This window comes from Enhydra lutris, unplaced genomic scaffold, assembly GCF_002288905.1.
Source record: "Enhydra lutris kenyoni isolate GAN:26980312 unplaced genomic scaffold, ASM228890v2 scaffoldscaffold15, whole genome shotgun sequence".
Taxonomy (NCBI): Eukaryota; Metazoa; Chordata; class Mammalia; order Carnivora; family Mustelidae; genus Enhydra; species Enhydra lutris.
In genome coordinates this window covers 50959517-50982355 of record NW_019154099.1, presented here as the reverse complement: position 1 = coordinate 50982355, position 22839 = coordinate 50959517, and the positions used below count along the sequence as shown (strand labels likewise).

Here is a 22839-nt window from a genome sequence, read left to right as displayed (position 1 = left end):
AGATCTGGAGGCCTCTGACTGCAGTGCAGACGCAGAGCAGAACTTGGGAATTCCTGCTGTAAAATCTTGTTCTGTGTTAGCTGTGTGGACGCTGCCCTGTCTCATTTGTCTGGTTGTAACCTTTTCCCGGATGTCCGTGAATTCCCTGGGGCTTGTTCATGTGGGGGCCAGCTCACTCACCCATCCCAGGCTCTCAGGAAGTGTTTCCAGACCATTCAGGGCGAATTTGCCTGGAAGCCGCGCTGTTGTTGCGTTGACATCAGATTAATTTCTTCAAGCAGAAGTTACTGGAAGCAGAATCAAAAGCCGAATGAGGAAACTGCTGTGTCTGTAGCTCATGGGAGAAGAGGCTATTTTCCCTAAGACGTTAAGAAGTTACTGGGGTGCCTGGGTGGCTCAGTGGGTTAAGCTGCTGCCTTCGGCTCAGGTCATGATCTCGGGGTCCTGGGATCAAGTCCTGCATCGGGCTCTCTGCTCGGCAGGGAGCCTGCTTCCCTCTCTCTCTCGCTCTCTCTCTCTCTGCCTGCCTCTCTGTCTACTTGTGATCTCTCTCTGTCAGGTGAATAAATGATATCTTTAAAAAAAAAAAAAAAAGTTACTGCCTCTGAAAAAGGCCCTGTAAGCCCGTAGAGACATGGACAAAGGATGTAGATGGAGAACGGTTCAGAGAGGAAAGCAGTCGCGGCTCTTTGGTATATGAAGGTGTTCAGCCTACGATCAGAGAAGGAAACGTCCTGAGAGACATTTTCCCCTGCTCGTGGATTCTGTCTTCATGTTCTAGGGCTCCTGTAACAAAGTACCACAGTGCCGGTGCCATAAACAGCAGATGTTTATTTCCTCACAGTTCTGGAGGCTGGAAGTCGGAGGGCAAGTCATCAGTGGGGTGGGTCCCCTCTGAGGCTCTGGCTCGTAGACGCCTGGCTTCTCCCGTGGTCCCAGGGCGTGTGCTTGTGTCCTCATCTCCTAGAAGGATGCCAGCCACTTTGGATCAGGGCCCACCCTGGTGCCTTGATTCTTAACTTAATTACCTCTTTAAAGACCCAGTCTCTGCATAGGGTTGACCCTTGGAACTGCACAGGTCCCCTCATGGGTGCAAAGTTTTTACAGCTCTGTCAGTGCTTTTTCCCGAATAACCTTTTCTCCAGACAGTGTAAAGACGTTACCAGTGAGGTTGTGGTCAGCAGCGGGCCATCAGTAAAGTTGTTGAGGACTCGCAAGTTCTCTGCGGATCTGGGGCTCCGGGGGCAGGTAAGGGGGTGTCAGCATCTCTAACCCCTTGGTGTTCAATGGTCAGCTATACAAATCTTGAACTGGGGGTTAGGACTTCAGCATATGGATTTGGTGGAGGGGCACGAAATTCAGCTTATGGCAATGACAAGAAAAAGTTTCATTACGCTGTTGGCAAAGGAAAGGGGAAATTGGCACTCCTATGTTGCTGGCGGTGGTACGGAGCGAGATGGGTTCCTTGAAGAGTAATTTGTCATTATTTGTTAAAATTCACATGGGTACCTTTGACCTAGAAGCTCCATTTCCTGGAACTCTTCAAAGTGAAAATATGTGAGGTTCTTCCTTGACACTTGGCTCGTGATAGCTGAAGACTGGGAATGACTCCGTGTTGTCGGTGTGGTGTGGGTTAGTTATGGTTAAAAAAAGAAGAGGAATTTCTTTATAGATAAAGAGAGAATGTTCCAAGGAGAAGCACGGTACAGAGCAGTGCACAGAATGTTACCATCTGCAGAAAGGGGAGAAGGAGTTTGTAGGTTTTGTGGACAGCATTTTTTTTGAGGTTGCACCACATGTGTTGGTAGTTTGGGGATGAAGGCTGGGTAGCCCGGGGCCAGGGGGAGAGGGAAGGTTCTCACTGTATACATTTTGGTACCTTTTAAATTTTGAAATGTGAATTTTTTAACTAAAGGAACCATTTTCTTTCACTTATGAGAAAATTGTATCGCAAGGTCGCTTATAATTTACATTTTTGAGGTGATGTTTTAAAAATGAAATTATTCTGATTAAAATCATTCATGTTTTAAGAGCTCTTCTGATTTATTCTTCTCAGAGCGCCCCACAAGTCATGATTTGGAAGGTTTTATGAGGGTCGTGAGTCTACGTCTAGGAAGCGCTCGGTCACTGAGGACAGGTCGCGTGTGTCCCTCGAGCCAGACCGTCCTTGTCAGACATTCTTGCCTCAGGCTTGTAGGGCAGTAGTTATTTTTTTCATTCCAGCGTGGAATGTGTATGAATCATTGTTCCAGATTTCATGTTGCTCAGACACCCCCATGCAGGGAAATACTGTTTAGTAACTTGCTAATGGGGCTGTTTTGGTCTTAGCAGTTATTTTAAGGCATTTATGGGTGACGATGTTGATAAAGCCAGTAGCACGTTGTGTGTGTGGCACCTTGACCTTCGCAGAGTGCGTCCATGTTCATCACGGTCTCATTGTACTGTCAGTTCAACTTGGAGGTTTAGAAGCAGGTTATGACCATCTTTTTATGGACGGGGAAGCCGCAGCCTAGCATCTCGCAGTGCGTTAAGTGACTGCTTTCCTGCTGGAGGTTTCGGGGTGTAGAGGCTCTGCCGTGGAGGAGAGCGTGAGCGCTCAGCACTGGTGGTCCAATGCCACCTGAGGCTTATCGACCTTGGCCGTGTAGTGCAGGGGTTTTTGGTGCGGGCGGTTCTGGCCCCCAGAAGACACGGTGCTGCCTGGAGACAGGTCAGTGATCACCACTGGGGGTGTGTTACTGACATCTAGTGGGAGGAGGGCCAGGAACGCTGCTCAACTATCCCGGATGCACAGGGCAGTTCCCCGACAGACAGCCGAGGCTCCCCCGGCCTCAGATGTCAGGGGCGCTGAGGACGAGAAGGCTTGATGCAGAGCACAGAGGCCGCGCCTGCCTTCCACCCCCAGAGCCCGGCCTCCGCTCTCCCCAGCTCATCCATTTACTCCCTCGTGGACGTGTGCTTTAGGGTCGGTGGTGGTGGAGCTTACTCAGAGTCCTGACTCATGACCGGTGTAAGTGACCTTGTCTGTCTTGTGTTGCACATGTGTCCTACCTGGGAGGTGGGATGGAGCCCGCAGGTGAGCTCCTGATGGGGCACAGGTTACGTGTCTGCATGAGACGCTCCCCCAGATCCCAGGATCTGTCCCTTCGCGCTCTTCCTGGTTTTCATGATAGCCACAGCATCTGTGTCCTCATCCAGGTTGGGAGGGAGGCAGAGTTTATTCCTAGCCCCCTTGCCTTTTGGTGGGAAAGAGAAGTCAGCAGCTGAGCATTATGGTTCAGGAATTTGGGCCAGGAGAGGGAGGGGCAAAGCAGAACCCAGAGCTTTTAGGGCTCATCGGGACCATGGGGGAAGAGTCAGCCTATAGAAAGGGAGAGAATGATTGAATACAGAGGGTTGGGGCTGTGGAGAAGGAGTCTCCAAGGGAAGGTGGCAGATCGAGTGATGGCATCAGTAGCGGGACTGGGGGCCACTGGGGGAAGGGGGTGGGTGGGCAGGGAGCACTGTTGGCACGCTGCTCTTGGACCGAGGATGAGACTTCTTTCTCTGAGGCAGGAGGAAGATGGGGACAGACGTTTGTGCCTGGTGGCCCGAAAGGGGGGTGGCTATGTCCTAGGGGTGCATGTCCCCGAGAGGGGAGGGGGCTATGTCCTAGGGGTGCATGTCCTGGGGGCACTGCCCTGTGAGCCTTGACTCGCGCAGGGCAGGAGCGGCTGTGCGGGAGCTGGCGGGCTTTGGAGCTCGGTGCGTCCTGGGACACGGGTGGGGAGGGTGGCATGAGAGCGGGGGACGCATTGGTGCCTGCGAGTGGGGGGCGGCTTCCCCAAGACAGAGGTGGGAATTCACACCACAGTTTAGTGCAAGCCGTCAGTTATCTTAAAAACAGGTTGTATTTTTTTCATTTTGTTTTCAAAGAGAAAGGAGAGTCATTCTTGCTCCATGAATGATCTGTGGACTCCTTCATGACACCTGTCCACAAACTTGTCACACCCCCTCCTCTCGCCGGGGCTCCCTGTCAGTAGATGGTGATGCCGGGTGTTCGTTCATCTGAGTGAGGCCAAGTCTGGAAGTGACCTTGATGTCCCTGTGTACCCCCAGGCCCCATCACATCTGCTTCCCCAGCGCCACCTCTCTCTCTGCCCGGGCCTCCACCCGAGCCTGTAACTACTCTCTGCTTCCTTCTCCACCCACATCCAGGGCTTGCTCCAAAGTGGGCATCTGCTCTGGTGCCCTCCAGTGACTTTTAGGGGGAATCTGAAATGTTTAGCACAGGCTATAAGATCGGCTTCTCTCTGTTGCACACTCGAGGTCACTCTGCACCAGGGCACCCTTGCCTCCGTGCCTTCCCTCCATTAGGTCCTCGGTGTCCCCTTTGCCTTGCCTTACAGCTTCGCTTCTGTTGGCTCACCTGTACTTGTCCCCTTGGTCCCCTCCCTCCACATCACCCCCAACCCCAGAGCCAGTTCCTCATCGGGCTCATATGAAAAGAGACGAGTTCCAACTCTGCGATCCGGCAGGTCCCTGCTGTACCCTGTCTTGGCACCTGCTCTTGACAGAGTTCAGGGAACAGTTGTCGAGGTCTGTCTTGGGCTTCAGAAGGCGAGCTCCGTGCGAAAAGGCAGGTGCCTTCCCTGCTTATCGAAGCCTCCTGGGGCCAGCCCCTGGCAAGCTGCCCTGCGGCCCCTCGGCCTGAGGGAGTGGGGACTGAGCATACACAGTACAGGGCCGCTGGGGTTGCTGACCCCGCTTCCCGGGCTTGCCTCCCCACGCAAGTGAGTGGCTCACCCAGTGAGCTGGAAAAGCCAGTTCGGCCGACAGGGGTCAGCCAGTAGAACCTTTTCCTGATCAGTGGTGCCAGTGGACCTGGGGGAAGAGAGAACTTTAGTTACAGGCCCCTGGCCACGGTATTTAAGCAGCATGACCTAACGCTGTTTCCCAGGGGTCCTCGGATCTGGTGGCCCTTGTGTTGGGACAGCCTTCAGACGCCAGCAGATGTGTCCACCAGGAATGAGCTGGATACAGCGGAGGCAGGGCTGGTCTTTCATTCCCTCCCCCTGTAGGAGGTGAAGCCTTTACAACGAGAGGTAGGGGCACTTGGTTTGTTGCTTGTTCCGCTGTGGCTTACGTGCCCCCGAGGTATTAGGACAACATGGGGAACGGGGTCACTTTAGCACCTGGTGCGGCTCCCTGAAAGGAGAAAAGTAGCGTGTTGGAAGAGTTATTTTTTGTTTCCTTGGTGGGTAGTTCCCTGCTGGGCTAACCCCTCAGGGATTTGGGAGAGAGGAGCCTAGTGCTCCGGAACGGGTGGGCAGGTGAAGTGTGGGAAGCAGTGCGGTGACCCCCTCAGGACGTCCTGGTCACAGCCAGCCGCAGATGGGAGTGACAGGGAAGGTGATGACCCACTGAGTCTACCCTCACGGCCATGACAGCAGAGGGTGGGAGCTGGGTCAGACAGCACCCTCACAGCGGGCATGGGAATAGTATGTAGAGTTCCAAGTTTTTCACGGAAGGAGAATATATAGTTCCTGTGTTATCCAAAATGGTATTGGTTGTTCCCTGGGATAATTTATTTCTGTCAGATGAGATGCTTTTGGAATGTCTAGGAGTAACACAAACATTTCTCCAGGAGCAGGGGCTGTGTCTGCCTGGCATTAGGCTCAGTTACAAAATGGAAGGAAGGTCAGAGAATAGTCTTTCTGGTAGGAAGTTCTCTCAGAATCAGAACCCCCGTTCCCAGCAGGTGCCTGTGACTGGGTAGTTATGGCAGGGGTGGAGGGGTGGTGGTGGTGGTAAAATGTTTGTATGTGGAAGGTAGATCCCAAACACATCATGTCAGGCTTTTGTGCCCCCGTCCAGTCTCTGCTGAAATTGTCTTTGTCGTACTAGACGTCGAGGGCATTTAAAAGCTTGAGAAAATGCTGTATATGCAGTAAAACTTGGACTGTCTAGAATATCATAGAATCGACTCCAGATGTCAGAATTTAGTTGAAATTTTACAAGGAATGTATTTTACAAATGTGGTGCGTGTATCGTTGCCTCTCCGAAGCGAACGTGTGGCCAGCACAGTTCGCCCTTCCTTGATGACAGCGCGGTAACTGACACGCCCTGAGCTTGACCGCGCTCCACTGTCCCCAGGCGTGTAGTTTGCTGTTGGTGGGAAACATGGACTCGCGAATCTAAAATCCGACCAAGAGTTGTTAAAGTGAAAGTTCACACGGGCTGTGGGGGAGGGAGGCAGGGGAGGGCTTTTCCCCGCCTTCCTCGGAGGCGAAAAGGCCAGACACTGTTCCAGGGTTCCAGAAGAGTGGGCGGTCAAAGTCCTCCCTGTTGGAGCCAGGAGTGTGGAGGGACCCTGGGGATACTCTGAAGAGGGAGGGCTCGCTTCCACCCTGAAGGGACCCAGAGCTCGCTGGATGTCCACTACAGCTTCCACACGGGACTTAGTCCGTAAGAAGCTGCTGCTTCATGTCCCCCTGTGCGTTTACTGCCCAGGCGGGGGACCAGACCCCTCTCCCCCTCCCTGGGGTGTGCCGGGTCCTCCAGCCCCAGCACCGCTCACGGGTTACTTGCCACCAGTGCTGTGACGAGGGTCCATGTCACTAGTTGTCGACCTTGCCTGCTTGCTGTGGGTCGGGCACTAGATTAGGTCAGAAGCTCAGAGAGGAAACAACTACCTGAATCCCTCGGGCTGTCAGGAGGGTCAGGATCCGAACCCTGGTCTGGCTGGTCCCTGAGCCCGCGGACTCCTGTCCGCCCCGGGGTGCTCCCTCTCTGAGCGCGCCGTGGCTGGCTTCTTGGCTTTCAGGGGAGCATCGCTTTGGGATTTGTGTTTAACAATAGAACCCTGGAAGTCACGGGGGCTGAGTGGTTTTAGGAAACACGGAGGGAAAAGACACCGAGTGGACACGGGTGAGCACACAAACTCAAGACTTGGGCCGGGGCCTGCTGTTCTGGAAAGCTCCCTGAAAACTCCGGTAGCTTTCAGGCTGTCGGAAACTGGTGGATGAGAGGCTGTGCTGCTGTCCTCCCTCAGGAGCATCCCCTTCCCTCAGCTCACAGGGCATGAGGGCCGCCCCTGCACAGCCCACAGCTGCAGGCAGACGGAGGGCAGTGGCCGGGCCCCAGGGCTGGGCGCTCTGGGTACCTCGCGGTTGACACGCGGGGGAACGTGTGTGTCCGCTGCCAGCCCTGTGATGGGCCTTGGGGACTGGTTCCCAAACCCCGCTGTTGCCGAGGATCACAGACTGAGCTTGTCCATCCCCTCTTCGGAGATTTCTGGTTCAGCAGGTCCAGAACACGCTGCTTCCGAGCTCCTGATGCAGGCCGGGACAAGCCGTGGTCGCCCACCATGTCGTGAGGCCGCTCCTGCACGGGACTCATTTGCACATGCTTTTCTTGGAAATTTTCAGTTCCAAAAGAACAGTGAACCTCCCCATTATTTAAATTATTTAAATTTTTTTCTGGTTTGGTTTATTAAAAATAATTACCCTCTTTTTGTTTCTGTAGGACACTAAGTTGTGGATAATAATGGAATACCTTGGTGGAGGCTCCGCGCTAGATCTAGTAAGTACCCCCCCCATGCCTGAATACGCATCAGAGCTCTTCTCAGTAAATCTTGGTTGTAAAGGTAATTCTGTTTTTATCCACTTGTGTTTCCCTCTTCAGTTGCACGGAAAGGGGACCAGACTTTTCCTTATAATTTCGTTTCTAATAATATTACTGGAAATTATAGTTTCCCCTTTTTAAAAGATTGATTTATTTGAGAGAAAAAAATGTCCATGTGTGGGGGGAGGGGCAGAGGAAGAGAATCCCAAGCAGACTCCCTGCTGAGTGTGGTGGCGGGGGTGGGGGGGGGGGCTGGATCTCATGACCCTGTGATCGTGACCTGAGCCAAAACCAAGAGTTGGGCGCTCAACCCACTGGGCCCCCAGGGAGCCCCTAGTTCTACTTTTGAAACCAGTTCTGCTGTTTCCTGGGAAGCCAGTGAATTTGTTCGTAGAAGCCGTGAAGGATCCTATCATTGCCTTCCTTGGGAACCGTTTGTTAGCTTGTCTTCCAAAACTGCTTTTAACTTTTGTGGAGCGGAGATCCCGTTATTGTTTCGTATTTCAGATAGTAGTAGCTTAGCTTCCGAAATGCACCTGTAGCATTTTCATTTATAACTAATTAGAACCAGGGTTTTTAAAACGTCCCTGATTTCAGAAGTCAGGCAGGCCGGCAGCCTGTGACCGTGGCAGAGTGGTGTCACCCATGGGAGCGGGGGGCAAGCCTGGGTGGGGGGTGCACACTCCTGTTTTTCAGTCGCACGTGTGGTGGCCTTGATGGTGCTGGCGGCACGTTGACATTGGAGCTGGCCCCATCCCTGCGGTTTTGTCCCCTGGCTGGCCCCGGGCCTTCTTGCCAGTCCACATGTGAGCCAGTGGAAGCTCGCCAGGGGTTGACCTCAGAGCCCCAGTCTGCACCTTGCTGCTCTCAGTGAAACGTGGCAGCATGTTGGCTTCTGGCCAGATGCTTACAGATCAGCAGTGAATCGTAAGCATTGCTTAAGTTGTCCTAGAAACACATGGAGGCAGAACAAGTTTTTAAAAACTCCCATAGTTGTTTAGCACTTGACATCTTGTCCCCACGGTGGTTATGCTGTGGAATTGGGCCACTCAGCACCTGTCCTGGACGGGCTGGCTTGGGGTGCCCACGTGGTCGTTTCTAGGACCGGCCTTGTCTGTCGCTTTTGTGTTAGAAGGTGACCGTTGTCTGGCTAATGGGCCTGCAGCTTTCCCTGCTCTCAGAGTGGTTGCTGGAAAGCCTGTGTGTTTTAATGGTTATAGTCTTACACAGATTTTATACACTAAGGAAAGAAAAGCCCTTTGGTTAAGAGATTTCTTTCTCACAGTGGGAGTAGCAATTAGTCATTTTTTGGGGGGGAAGGTAAACCTCTAAAACTTTATGTATCTCTAAAAGTATCATGTACCCAATTTTAAAATAGCCTGTCATGTTATAAACCATGAAAGCAATCAGTCTAAGTAGTGTTCAAGGGGAAATTTCAAGAAAGGATTTAATACCATATCAACGATTAGAATGAGAAAAGCAGCAGAAGAGCTGGATAAATTTCATGGCCTGCTTTGCATCTTTTCCATAAATACATGACACAAAGAGTTTAACATTTTTTACCTTTGTGGGAATTGCTACAGGAATGTAGAAAATAATCTCATTTTGGGTAATTAGATTTACTGTTATCTTGAGGGCACCACCTTTGTGGCACAGGGAAGATTGTTTGCTGGGACTCTCTGCTCCACACAGAGCCGTTCAGAGAAGCAGCTCTAGCCTCGCTGCCCTGGTTGATTCATTCTTAATGCCACAGTAATTTATTTAGTGGCAACTGCCTTTGGAGCTTTGAAGTCTGTGAAATTTTAGACATTACAATTGGAAAGAGGTGTAGAACTCTCCACTTTAAAAAAAAAAAAAAAAAAAAAATCTTGTTTAGTATCAGTCCCAGCAGACTGCTATCCACCATCCACATTGATGGCCCTATTGACGAGAGCCAGGCATCCTTTTTTGGATGTCCTGAATCATCTCGTTTTAATTGACGAGCCAGTGGAGACGCTGAGAGGTTGGGTGTCCCAGCTAGCAAATAAAACTGGACTTTGGACCTCATTGTGCCCAGCTGCAAAGCTTGGGGCCTTCCCTGGCCCCACATTGTCCATCCCGTCCCTCTGACTTTATCTTTCTCATATCCCCTTGCTGTTGGCTGGTCCCCAACCTGCAAAGATGATGCATTAATAATAGGAGACAAGAATTACTTTTTGAATGTTGAAAACTATTAGGATTATTTTGAGAGGGTCTGTTATTTGTTTATGAAAGATTTTAAGAATGAGAATATTATTGCATATAATATTGGATACTGTGTAGCTGAATATATGGATTCCGGGGCTTTTTCCTGAAAAATTAACCTTGCTTTTATTAAATGTCTCTCTGGTAAGAGGCATACTGCTAATATGTGTATGTGTGCCTTTGGAGGAGCCTCACGTGTCAGGGTCTGTGGAGGAAAGGCGACCACATGTGCGTTGGTCAGGGAGAGGGCCATGCCATCCCTCAGAGCATGTAGCTCTCACTGGCCCTTTCTTCATCTTTGACTTTCTAGATTCATCTTTTCTCTTCATGCACTCAGCAGCCGACATAGTCAGCTTGAGCGGCCATGACAGATTACCATGGACTGGGGACTCAGACAACAAACATGAGTTTCTCACAGTTCCCACTGGAGGCTGGGAAGTCCAAGCTCAAGGCATGGGCAGATTGGTGTCTTGTGAGGACTGCTTCCTGGCTTGAGGGTGGTGCCTTGTATCTTTGCACGAGGCAGAGCAGAGAGCCCCAGAGCAGCTCCCTGACGTATCCTTGAGAAGGGCACTAACCCTGTCCCTGAGGACTCCACACACGTGATCTCATCACCACCCGGTGGCTCCACCTCCTAAAACCATCAGATTGGATGGTGGGTTTTCAACATTTGAATTTTCAGTGGTGAGGGTGGGCACAACAATTCAGTCCCTAACAGAATGAAACCTGGTCTAAGGCTTCAGACTGGTCAGAGGTGGACGGCTGTCTCTGCAACCCCTCCCAGTTCTTGTCCGTATGGGTGTTGAAGTACCGTGTGCAGATTTGTTTTTTTGCGTTTTCGCTCTGCATTGTGGTTATCGGGTCTTTTTACTTACACTCTTAGATGGTAGTTGAATTCCTTGCCTTAAACCTTAATGATACTGTAGCCTGGGACAGGACGATGGCCACCCTCCTTCAGCCAACATTGCCTTTTGACCATGTCTGGTAGTTACTTTTAGGGGGCCTTGCTTGTCATTCTGGAATTGAGGTTCCACAGGGAGGCCGGCTCCAGGATGGGATGTGAGACAGAGATAGAATTACCTGGATATTCCCCAGTGGGAATTGGGTTGTTTGGGTTGTAGGTAGGGAGCTGTCTGGGTATGAGCGTGCTTCCGCAGACCCCTGCCCCCGAGCCCTCTGAGGCAGCAGTGGTGCCAGCTTTCGGAGCGCCGGAGAACTGCAGACCTGATCCCCCTCCTGCCGTCTTATACATTTGGAAGTGACCTGAGAGAGGAGAGCGACTTCACCACAGGCTGAAGATGGGTTGAGGATCCTGGTCTGCAGCTTGGCCTATAGGTAAATCATGGGCCCCACAGATAAGACAAGTCGAAGGACACAACCAGAAGGCTTCATAAATTCCACTGTGGAATTCACACAGATCTGCTTTTTGTGGGGTACTGAGGGGCTGGCCCACCCTTGAACTTCCCAGTCTTGTTGTCTGGGCGCAGCGGGGGCCTCTCTCTGTGGGACGGAAGATACACTGATGTTGTTGGAGGGTGTGTCCCTGGGAGCTGCTCTTCCTCTGTGCTGGAATTGCATCCTTCTTGACTTTAAGAAAATGTAGCTGATACCCTTAACTCGTTACTTGAGCAGCAAAAGATGGGATCTGGCATGAAGAATAGTTTCAGACACAGTTTAGGTTTTTTGTTTTGTTTTATTTTGTTGTTTTGTTTAGTAATGTCTGCACCCACTGTGGGGCTTGAACCCATGATGCCAAGATCAGGAGCTGCGTGCTCTTCTGACGGAGCCAGCCCAGGTGCCCCCAATATATAGCTGAGTTGTTAGGAGCCAGGAATGTTTGAGTAAAATAAGCATATATTTTATTTTGAATGCACACATATGAGTGTGCTCGATCCGTTGATTGTTTTTTTAATGTGAAAGGTAATGAACAAATTGAAATAAAATGTTTCTTGGCTCCCCATTGAAGCCCTAGAAGGCACTGTGAGGAAACGCTGGGCTCTGGTTTGAAAACCACGTGTGTAAATAATTTCTCAAGTTTTGTCTGCTTCTGGGGTGCCCTGACTTACGAATATAATAGGTATTGTGAGGTTGAAGACTTCATGACTTGAAATGTGATAGGTTTCAGGTGAATTCATTTTTCATTCAGAAAATGCTTGTTGTGTGCCTGCTACATGTCGGGCACTGTTCCAGCCACGGGAAGTTTCGGCAGTGAACAAGGCAGAAGGAAATCCCCCTGGCACGGAGCCGTATTCTACTGAGAGAAGAGAGTCAAACTGTATGTCGGAAAGTGCTGCAGGGAGAAGGAAGCCAGCTGGGGTGGATCCGGCGGCTCGCAGGGAGCGTCCGCAGCAGACAGCCGGAGTCCGGGAGTTCGGTAGTGACAGCTCAGTCTCTGCAGGAGACTGTCAGGGCTGGCCTTGGAGTCTAGTTTAGAAGAACCCCTGCACCGTGAAGTGGTCACTCGATCAGGCACGAGTTGGTTGACAGACTTAAAAATGAACATGCAACACGATTTAAAGCAATGAGATGGCCTGTTCGTTAATGTTAGGCTAAGCGGTTACTGCAGTGGCCCCCAAACAGTGTCTCCAATGGGAGAGAGGGCTGGTTGACCCTGGAGCAACACGGGTTTCCACTGCACGGGTCCACTTGCATGCAGATTTTCCCTGTACAGGACAGTGCTGTAAGCGTATTTTCTCTTTTTTATGATTTTCTTAATACCATTTTCTTCTGTAATATACTATGTAATACACATAACATACAAAACAAATGTTAAGAGACCATTTATGTTATCTGTAAGGCTTCTAGTCGACAGTAGGCTGTTAGTAGTTAAGCTTTTGGGGAGTCAGAAGTTGTAGGCAGATTTTCAACTGTCTAACCCCGACATTGTTCATGGGTCCACTCTGTCCTGCATGGGGGTGTCACTGGGCTCCAGTCCTCGTGGTCGTCAGGGCCCTGCTCTGGACGGTGGCTCTGCCATCTGTAACCTGTGGTTTCCCGTGGTCTTCAGTCACTGTCCTCTCTGGCTGCCAGTGTATCCAAGGCCAAGACCAGGAAGGGGCCGTCACTTCTGTGCCTATCCGGTGAGTGAGAGTTAGTCACACGGCGAACCCTGCTGCCGCGGACCCTGGCCCGGGTGACCCCTAGTTGTGTGCCTGGCTGAGGGTCCGCATTGCAGAGGAAGGAGGGAAGAGCAGACTCGGGAGGGAAAAGCAGACTCGGGGGACAGGGAGTTCAAAGTCACCCAGAAGTGAGTTGCAATCTCAGTGTTTTTCCTGGGAGTCTTTCTTTTACAAAAATTATTTGAAAAGCCCACATTCCTCTTCATGGTAGAGACCGCCATGTTGATATTGCTTAGAAATGTTAGTGGTGGAAGAGGTTAACATATCGCTCTGCGAACTTAGCTCACCCCAGGCTTCTCCACCTGCGGAGAAGTCTGGGTCCAGAACAACTGCAGACCTTCTGCAGTGACTTCGACAGCACGATCTCCTCACCCTGTAAATAGAGTCTCTCCCACCTTCCCATGGCATATAAATCACCCGTAGGTGGTGTTTAGGTCACGTTTAAAAGGGCATAACTATGTGTCTATTAATTGGAGAGCCAGCACTTAATGATCCAGGGAAGGGGTTTTAGTTAGTTTTCCCCGCTTCTCTTCTTTTCTCTTGGTGGTGGCTGCAGGCGGCGTTGCTGTTCCTTTCCAGAGACTTGATAGCAGAAGGGAGGGGGTGGTTAAATCCAAGTCTAGTGAGACGTGCCTCATGATCTGGGTACCCTGCCGGAGGAGGAAATGAAACCTGTGCTCCGTGATACGATTTGGGACGACTGGATTGTCCTTCTGCGTCCTGGTGTCGTGAATAAGAGCGTGCTCGTGCACACCGCGCATGTGTACGCATGACATGCGCACACGCACACACACTTGGAATGCACAAGCACATGCATGCACGCACATGCACACATGCACACACACCTGCACATGCGCATGCACACGCACTTGCACACGCATGCGCGTGAGCAGCCTTGCCCTCCCCCCACTCTCCCCGGTTATGAGAAAAGTGCCTGTTCCCCTTTCTGAGTAATGAAATGTCTTCGTCCTGTGAACACTCAGAAGCAGCTTTGGGGGAGACGGACAAGGCAGGGTCTTCAGGTTGTGCTCTTTGGAACAGTAGTTTAATGTATGTTTCTTGAAAATAAGACTCTTGGTCATATAATTTGGGGGAAAATTAGGTTCTGTGGAATAAAGTGTGCAACATGTTGCCTTCATCTGAGGTAATCTTTGGACAGTACCTTTTTTTTTTAAAGATTTTTTTTTTTAAAGATTTTATTTTTTATTTATTTGACAGACAGAGATCACAAGGAGGCAGAGAGGCAGGCAGAGAGAGAGAGAGGAGGAAGCAGACTCCCCACCAAGCAGAGAGCCCGATGCGGGCCTGGATCCCAGGACCCTGAGATCATGACCTGAGCCGAAGGCAGAGGCTTTAACCCACTGAGCCACCCAGGCGCCCCTTTAAGATTTTTTAAAAAAAGATTTATTTATTTGACAGAGATCACAAGTAGGCAGAGAGGCAGGCAGAGAGAGAGGAAGGGAAGCAGGCTCCCTGCTGAGCAGAGAGCCCGGTGGGGGGCTTGATCCCAGGACCCTGAGATCATGACCTGAGCTGAAGGCAGAGGCTTTAACCCACTGAGCCACCCAGGTGCCCCTAAGATTTTTTATTTATTCATTTTAGAGGGGGAGAGAGCAAGCGATAGCACGAGCAGGGGGAGGGGCCGAGGCGAGGGAGAAGCAGACTCCGCACTAAGCCAGGAGCCCGACACGGGGCTCGATCAGAGATCAGGACCTGAGCTGAAGGCAGACGCTTCACCCACTAAGCCACCCAGGCGCCCCTGGACAGTATCTGAATTAGAAACTGGGTCCTTCCTGGTCGGCTAGTTGGCCCAAGGGTGTGACTTCTCCGAGCCCATCACGTCTCATAGAACCAGTGTGCCCCCCACGTTGTCCGGCCCTGTATCCTGCACGGGAGACTGCCAGGGGGTCGGCCTGGTCACAGGGCGCTGCTGCCTGATGCCAGAGTCCCGGAGATTGTGGGGTCAACGGGTTAGGAGAAGTGGCCGGCTTTGAGAAAGAGCCCCCACGCACCCCCACCTTCCCTCTAGCACGCCTGGACCCTGTTACGGAAGACTGAGCTGGGCCTGTGAGCCCCGGATGAACCAGAAGGTGGTGCCAGGCAGGAGTCCGGCTGTCACCAAGAGACCAGGGGAGCCTCGCTGACCCCCGCCTCAGGCCTGTGAAACAGCCGTTCTGTCGCCATCCTCCCTGCGAGGCCCTGAGATGCACAAGTGAGCTTGTCTGTCCAGGACAGCGTCCGTGTGTCAGTCGAATGCTCATGTGGAAAGAGCATCTTAGTTTCATTCCCTTTAAAGCAACCCCCCTGCCTGGGTGGCTCAGTGGGTTAACCCTCTGCCTTCAGCTCAGGTCATGATCTCAGGGTCCTGGTCTGTGCCTCCCACTCCCCTCCACCCCCTTTGCCTGTCACCTCCCTCCCCCAGCAGCTGTGGGTTCTCCGTATTCACAGGTCAGGCTGTAAAGCTCATCTGTCTTAGAAAGTTACCCAGGGAGGGCGCCCTGGTGGCGTGATCACTCGAGTGTCCGACTCTCAGCTTCAGCTCAGGTCGTGATCACAGGGTCATGGGTTGGGGCCCTGCGTCAGGCTCCGGGCCAAGTCTGCTTCCGATTCTCTCTCCCTCTGCACCTCCCACTCGTGCTCGTTCGCTCTCTTTCTCTCTCTAAAATAAATAAATCTAAAAAAAAGTTACTTGGAATGTCATAGGGTGGTGGCTTCCTTTGACAGAAGTGTGAGAATTTGGGTGATGATGGTGTTCACTCTGAGATCTAAAAATAGAACAACACCAAGGATTATCATATGGTGAATTATGAGAATTCTGGCCGCTCTCTGATGGCTGCCTTATTAGTCTTTCAGGGAGTGTCAGGTGGTTTTGCTGATTCGTAAAATTATTAGTTGTGGTTGAATTCCCTGCCGTGTGGTGGTGATGGGCTCTTAACCCATTCCGAGCTGAGCTCTGGATCTTATTTTCACCTTTTAAAGGGGGGACGTATGCACGTGACATTTCTTCCTTATATCTTTGTATGATTATGACCTTAAGGCATCAGTATCAATTCTTTTGAGTTTCTCACAATAAAGGTTTTCAGAGGCTAGTCTGAGGTAATATAATATTTGGAGTAATATAATAACTAATATTTTCCTTATGTCACAAAAAATACCCCCATCACAAGGAATTGAGCCCCTGTCAGCTCTCTTCCCTCAGGTCTTCAAACTTCAGATTTGGAAAGTCCTGGGGCAGGGGTGACCTCAGAAGGCAGTCGGACCCCAGGCCTGACTTCTGTTCAGCTGTCTTTTCCTCCATGGCTTTTTTCACTTTTTTGTTGCAGGGGTGGGGGCAGTGGGTCCTTTCAGTATGTTTTAATTGTTTAGACAAAATGTCTCTTTCGGGCTGAAGAGGTTTGTAGATTTTAATCTTGTCCGTGTAACTCGGGCCTCGGTTCTGCCACCTCAGACTATTTCTAAGATGATCATTTGAGGGGCTCCTGGGTGGCTCAGTCAGTGAAGCGCCTGCCTTCGGCTCAGGTCGTGATCCCAGGGTCTTGGGATCTAGCCCCACATCGGGCCCCCTGCTCGGCGGGGACCCTGCTCCTCCCTTTCCCCCCAGCTCACGCTCTCTCTTGCACACACTCGCTCTCTCAAATGGTCTTTTTTTAAAAAACCAAGATGATCATTTAAGTAACTTTAATTGTTCTTTTCTTATTAGTTAGAACCTGGCCCTTTAGATGAAACTCAGATTGCTACCATCTTAAGAGAAATCCTGAAAGGACTTGATTATTTGCATTCCGAGAAGAAAATTCATAGAGATATTAAAGGTAAGGAGGCATCTTGCTTGTTCTCCTCAGAAGCCCCCCCGGGGGGTGGGAAGGTGCTGTGGAGCTAAGCTCGTGCTTCTCTGCCCGAGGGAGGTTATCCCATGTGTGGGGGGAGACTGCCTTCCTCACGCCTGGGCTGGGTGGCTCCAGGGGCATCTCCCCGCAGCGCACCGGTGCTGCCGGCCCTGGGTGAGCCTGCGATCCCCCGCGACAGAACCACGGGTCCCCGAAGCCATGGTGGGTGGAGCCGCCCGGCAGGTAACGTTGGGGTGTCTCGGCTTTCACTCTGCAGCTGCCAACGTCCTGCTCTCGGAACACGGGGAGGTGAAGCTGGCTGATTTCGGGGTGGCGGGCCAGCTGACGGACACGCAGATCAAAAGGAATACCTTCGTGGGCACCCCGTTCTGGATGGCGCCCGAGGTCATCAAACAGTCCGCCTACGACTCAAAGGTAAGGCCCGGCTCTTCATGGTGGCCGGCTCCAGACAGTCGTCCCCCTTCCCTTCGACCTAGCAGCCTTTCCCGGCGGAGCGAAGCAAGGTCCTTAAGGTGGGACCTAAAGGTGGTTCTCTTAGACTTTGGTCAGAGAGCAGGTGTCATTTCCCTCTCCGTCGTTCAGTGTCCTGTACTCATCCGGCCCGCAGTTGCCGAGGTTTCTAGCTTCAGCACCGGTGCTCGGTGGTGGTGGGCTCCCTGAGAAGGAGCCGGGGACAAGGGTGGCCGGAGTGGGTTTGGGCCTGGTGACACGTCCAGGTGGAGGCACGGTGGCGTGTGGGGGCCGCAGAGTGGAGCATGAGGGAGGGGGCCCCTGGCAGACCTCGGAGCAGTGTTCCAGGGACAGGCAGAGAAAGAGGCCCGGCAAAAGCAATGGAGAGTCCACGAAAATAGAAGCCCAGAATCTGGAAAGAATATGCCTTTAGTGATTGCTACAGATTCTTCCTCTCGTTATTTTCAATTCCGTGTTAGGATCCTTATTCCCAGAGGCTCCTTCCTAACATGTTTTTTTTACCTGTCATACATTGTACTCTCCCAGTTTTTCCTGGTACCTTCAACTTTCTTTTCTTTTCCTTTTTCTTTTCATTTCTTTCTTTCTTTTTTTTTTTTTTTTTGGTTTTTTAAAGATATATTTATTTAAAGAGAGAGAGAACCTGGAGGTGGGGAGAGGGAGAGAGAATCCCAAGCAGACTCCCCGCTGAGTGAGGAGCCCCCTATGGGATCATGACTTGAGCCAAAAACACTCAACCAAGTGAGCCACCCAGGTGTCCCCTTCAGCTTTTGTACTCTTCTTAGTATAGACTAAACAGCCTATGGCCCTTGCCTCAGGGATCCCTGATTTAACTGCTCTCCCCCAGCTGCCCACTCGCACACTGTGTGCAGAAAACTCACATGGCCACAGGGAACTGGCTCCTCTGAACCGACAATTTCTAGGCAAACCCGTGTTTAACTCCCATACGTGTACACGCCAGGCATTGCTTCCTCTTTTTAAACGGGAATCTTCTAGACAGTCGACTTCCCAGCTTGTTGAACTCGGCACGCAGAGTGTAGAGCAGCCTTTCCTCCAGCCCTCAGGGCGCCACTGTGAGCCGTCGGCTGTTGGAAGGACTAGGTGGTACCGAGGTTGCAGGTGTGCCTGGTGCTAGCCTGGCAGAGATGGACCTGGCTGTCTCACTTTTGAGTCATTGTGGTGGCCGTGACTGTCGTAGTCTCCCCCGTGGCCTTGGCAGCCATGGCCTGAAGGTGACTGTTGGGTCTTCAGCCCCCAGCGTGACAGCTGTGCAGTGTTCACTACAGTTTTCGCTGGTTGGCATGTGGCCCTGTGTGAGGGGTCGCTCCAGGGGAATCTCTGCAGCCGGTTCGGCCGTTGGGGAGCTGTCATTTTAGGACTCGGCAGGAACTTCTGTGTTTAGTCCTTTCTCTATATTTGAGGCTGAGGCCCATTTATCCGAGTTCGTAGATCTAGAGTTTGGTAGGCGCTAGAATCCGCATTTCTGAACTCCTCCGATTACACTGCGCTAGTACTCTCTGCTCTTCCCGGGAAATGAGCTGCTCGACCACGGGGCTTGTGAATCTGTATTCAGACCTTCTCTTTACATGATGAAAACGCCCACCACGGCTCACGCGACAGCTCACTCGACCTTGCCCTTGCTGCCTGTCTTCCTCCTTTGGGGCTACTCTGGACATTTGCCCAAGGTGGGGCCTCTAGTAGTAGAGATTTTCCTGCATCATAAGGCTTGGCCACCTTTTCCCGGAGTTCTTGCCAACATCAGAACACTTGGATCTCATCTGTGGGTGTTTCAGGGTTCTTGTGTGTATTTAAAGATGCTGTCTCCAGCTCCGGGGCACGCACTTGGTTGGGGAGCATGAAAAGCTCTGCTACTCTTCTTGCTACCCTTTAACTTTACCTCTTAGTCTGGCCTGTATCAAAGGCTAAATCTTTTCATTTTCCTGAGTCATACCCAACACCTCTGACCTGGAAATCGCGTGCAAAAATGATGTTGATGTGAAGTTTGCTTCCCAGATTTGTTGACCCAGGAGGTGTGGAAAGTGCAGATAAGGCTGATGTCTATGTCTGAGTCTGGGGCCTTGGGGATAATGTGACATTAGTTCCCTCCCATTAGGTGTGGCTCTGGGCTAGCAGCTTTTTTCACAAAGGGTCTTTTTCTGCGTTTGCTTTGTGGATATTCTTCTAGGGACTGCCTCCCTTCTCAGAGGCTTGCCTGGCAGGCGGTGGAGGCTCTTGGACGGCCATGGGTGGTGTCCTGGTACACAAACATATTTGGCTTCTTTCCAGTTACCCTTCCCATTCTTTGCCTTAGGTGTCTGTCTAGACGTGTTTCCCGTTAGTCTTTGCTTTCTGTTGAGCTCACAGCCCCACGGTGGCAGGATTCTTTTACCATTGTTCGGAACCCTTGCTCACATCATACTCATTTTTGGACACTCACTGATTTTCAAAGGAAGGTCAGGTTGGGATAAGGCTAGAATGCCCCGCCTCACTAGCATCATCATCTTAACTGAACCAAAGGGCATGTGAGCCTTAGTTTTATGTACGTTGTCGACATGAACACCTGTTGAAGCAGTATCTCTGACCCCTTGTCATTTGTGCAGACTCCTTAGGTGTCCTGAGCATGTTTGCACATATAGGACATCTTCCATTGGTCTCAGTTCTTCATCTAAATATAGCATTACTAGATCCTGATTGTCCGTATGTCTCGAGCCTTCATTATTACTGTTATTTTTAAGGTGAAGTAGGCTAGCTTGGTTTATTTTAAGAAGTCTTGGGACTTTGGAGATGGTGCCAAGGGAGATAACTGCTCTCCCACAAAGAAGGGTTTGCTTTCCATGTCTGAGCAGGATCTTGGCTGAAGAATGTTAATTCCCCCCTTAATTTCCCCCCCCACCCCCCGCTTTCTTTGTAAGGTTATTATGATGGTGTGTTGGCAAATGGGTTGGACTTGTATGAAAACATTGTCTCTGTTCGATGTCTCTTTCTCTGTATTTGTTCATTTGGTTATTGCTGTAGTTGTGCCCAGTGCTGAGTAATTTCCATCTTCAGTGAGTGATTGCAGTCCTGGGTGGCTCTGGCAGAGAGTAGGGAGGGCAGAGGAGTTGTGTGCAGAAAGTCAGAGCAAGCCGGGGAAAGCTTCATAGACATAGAGCTTTGCAGCCCCTCAGAGATGGGGGAGGGTGTTCAGACCTAAGTCTGGTGTGGGAATGGAGTGACACTCGAATTTGGATTTTAGATTGTGGTGAAGAACGAAGAAGGGGATGAGGCTGGAGAAGCTGACTTGGCCTGCTAACTGAAACACCCCGCAGACTGAGAAGCCAGTGTCCATAGTCCCTTGTAAATAGCTTTTCCCTTTTTTGGTCTCAAAAGCAGTATGTACTCTTTAATCTGGAAAATGTTGGAAAAAAGGAGATAAAAGAAAAACATCTGTAGACCTACCACCCCAGCACAGGCTTAATTATTTTGGTGTCCGGTCATCTCTGAAATAACTGCTGTCTAACCAGGGTGAAAAATGGAACTAGGTGATATGTTGATGGAAAAAAATAAGATTGTTAAAGATAAGGGCAGACTGGCAGTATTAGCCCGCCAGTTTTTGGAATCTGTCTGGTTAGCTTGTCCATGGCGGCCTGTGAAAAGCAGGATCAGAAGCTAAAGATCACAAATAAGATTTTTTTGTCACCATTACATGTGTGAATTTTAAACAGATTCTTGGACTGGTGGCTCATGTCCATTAGCTCATTCAGCTTGATCACTGGTCTCAATCCCTATAGCTTTTCCAGAATTACTGCCTTCACCACGAAGTGCCATGAGTTTTCCTAATTCAAAGTTGGGGCTTTTTCAGCATTTTTACTTTCTAACCAAGACATTCGTGGAATGGATAAATGGACTGACAGGCCTTTTCTGTGTCTTTTGATGCTTTCTGGAATCAATGTATTGATTTTCTTTCATCATCGTTTTCTATCATTTCTATCATCGTTTTCCAAATTCAGCAGACCTGTTGGTGATGAGCATAAGAGGTCTTCTGAATCTGATTATTGCCTTTTTTAGCAAAACCAACACAAAATAGACAAAGTAAATAACCATCGGTAGTCTTGAGTTCGGCATGCGCTTTGATCATGGTCTGCCATGTTTTTTGACCGTGGAGCACATTTTGTCTCAGGTAAGATGCACGCCATGGAAATGAGGCAGTTTTTGTCTTGAACGTCCTTAGTAATTAGCCTGAATTTTCTAGGTGCACCTTCATCATTCTGCAGATGAGCAAGGCTCCTTTCAGAAATGTAGCCCTTAGGGAATTGGATGTGAGTTTGTTTCCTGAGTCCCCGTGACTAGTGTTTTTCCAGTGTTTCTTATGTTGAGCATAGCCGGTGCTCTCACATCGCACCAGTCTGTCTTAGGAAATTAATCTGCCGCTTTCTTCACTCCCTTTTTGCAGCTTAAGACACTGGTTCTTCCCAACCACCACGGTGCTACCCAGGGAGCCAAAAGGCAGGATTCTTAGTTCTTTTTTTCCTTCCTCCTTCTCTTGATTATAGAGCCTTGCCTATGGTTCCTTTTAGAATATTTTCTGCATATAAATTTTTTATAGCACTCAACATTGTGTTGTATCTGCAGATCTGTAGCCAGCTTACTTTTACTTAATTAACCGGATATTGCAAAGATCAAGAATGTTGTCTATTCATAGCAACCTAACCCCTACTGAGAGGAGTCCCTGATCATCAGTACACAGAGAACTCTGTGTCGTCCCTTAGGAGCATGCTATGGGAGCTGTCCACGCGGGAAGTCAGTTTGTTTGCAGGGGTCTGTGTGTAGTTTAGAACACCTGCCCTTATAACTTCTGTAGGGCCCATATTGAAAACCACTGTTTGTTTTCTCTTAACATCTAATTTCATGGTTTTCCAGATGGCAGTAAAACAGGTCTCCTCTTCTACCTCAATCTTAATTGCTTTGGAAAGTAAGTGCCCTTCCCCCACATAACTTTTATTTTAAAACCTAGACACGTGTTCTCATCTGATGCCGTATTTCCCAAATATTTCCTAAGTACAGTAATGGACAAACGCCGTTACCTTCGTGATTCTCTGCCCCTGTCATTGCTGAGTGTGCGGTGTCGCAGTAAACGTGTTAGCACAGCTTCATCCTTCTAAGATTTAGTGGAAGCGATGGAATATTTTTGGCAGCATACGCCATCTTCTAAATCTAAAATTATTTATTTAGGATAGAGTCCTAGAAGTGGAATTTATTGGTTTTAACAAGCTTGAGTGTTTTTATGGCTTTTGATACATAATGCCAAATTGCCATCAAGTTTTCCACATTCGTCGGCAGGATGTGAGATGTCTAGAGAGGGAGTCTCCAGGCAGGAAGACACTTAGGAGCCCCCCAGAGAAGCCCCAGGGGGAGAGGATAGCTCCGAACCCAGCCACGGGCAGGAGGGACAGGGGGCCCCCAGTGCTGAGAGGCCGGGAGCCGCACCGCTGGCCCTGGCTGGTGGAGGAGGATCCAGAGAAGAAGTCATGAGCTGGTGCGACACACAGGCTCTGGCTCAGCAGGCTGGCAGGCTGGCACGCGTTTTGCTGGGACAAGGC

At 50.5% G+C, this 22839-nt stretch overlaps 1 protein-coding gene and 1 pseudogene across 2 annotated transcripts in view; one reads left to right on the top strand and one right to left on the bottom strand.

Moving 5' to 3' along the window:
* Nucleotides 1-22839, top strand: part of LOC111146980 (serine/threonine kinase 24) — a 114311-nt gene that overhangs the window by 76055 nt on the left and 15417 nt on the right. For both annotated transcript variants that reach the window (XM_022502786.1, XM_022502785.1), the window contains exons 3-5: nucleotides 7507-7563; nucleotides 16648-16756; nucleotides 17049-17206. In XM_022502786.1, coding sequence (XP_022358494.1) covers nucleotides 7507-7563; nucleotides 16648-16756; nucleotides 17049-17206 — 324 coding nt within the window. The remainder of the gene's footprint in view (nucleotides 1-7506; nucleotides 7564-16647; nucleotides 16757-17048; nucleotides 17207-22839) is intronic.
* On the bottom strand, nucleotides 20957-21768 carry LOC111146981 (annotated as a pseudogene).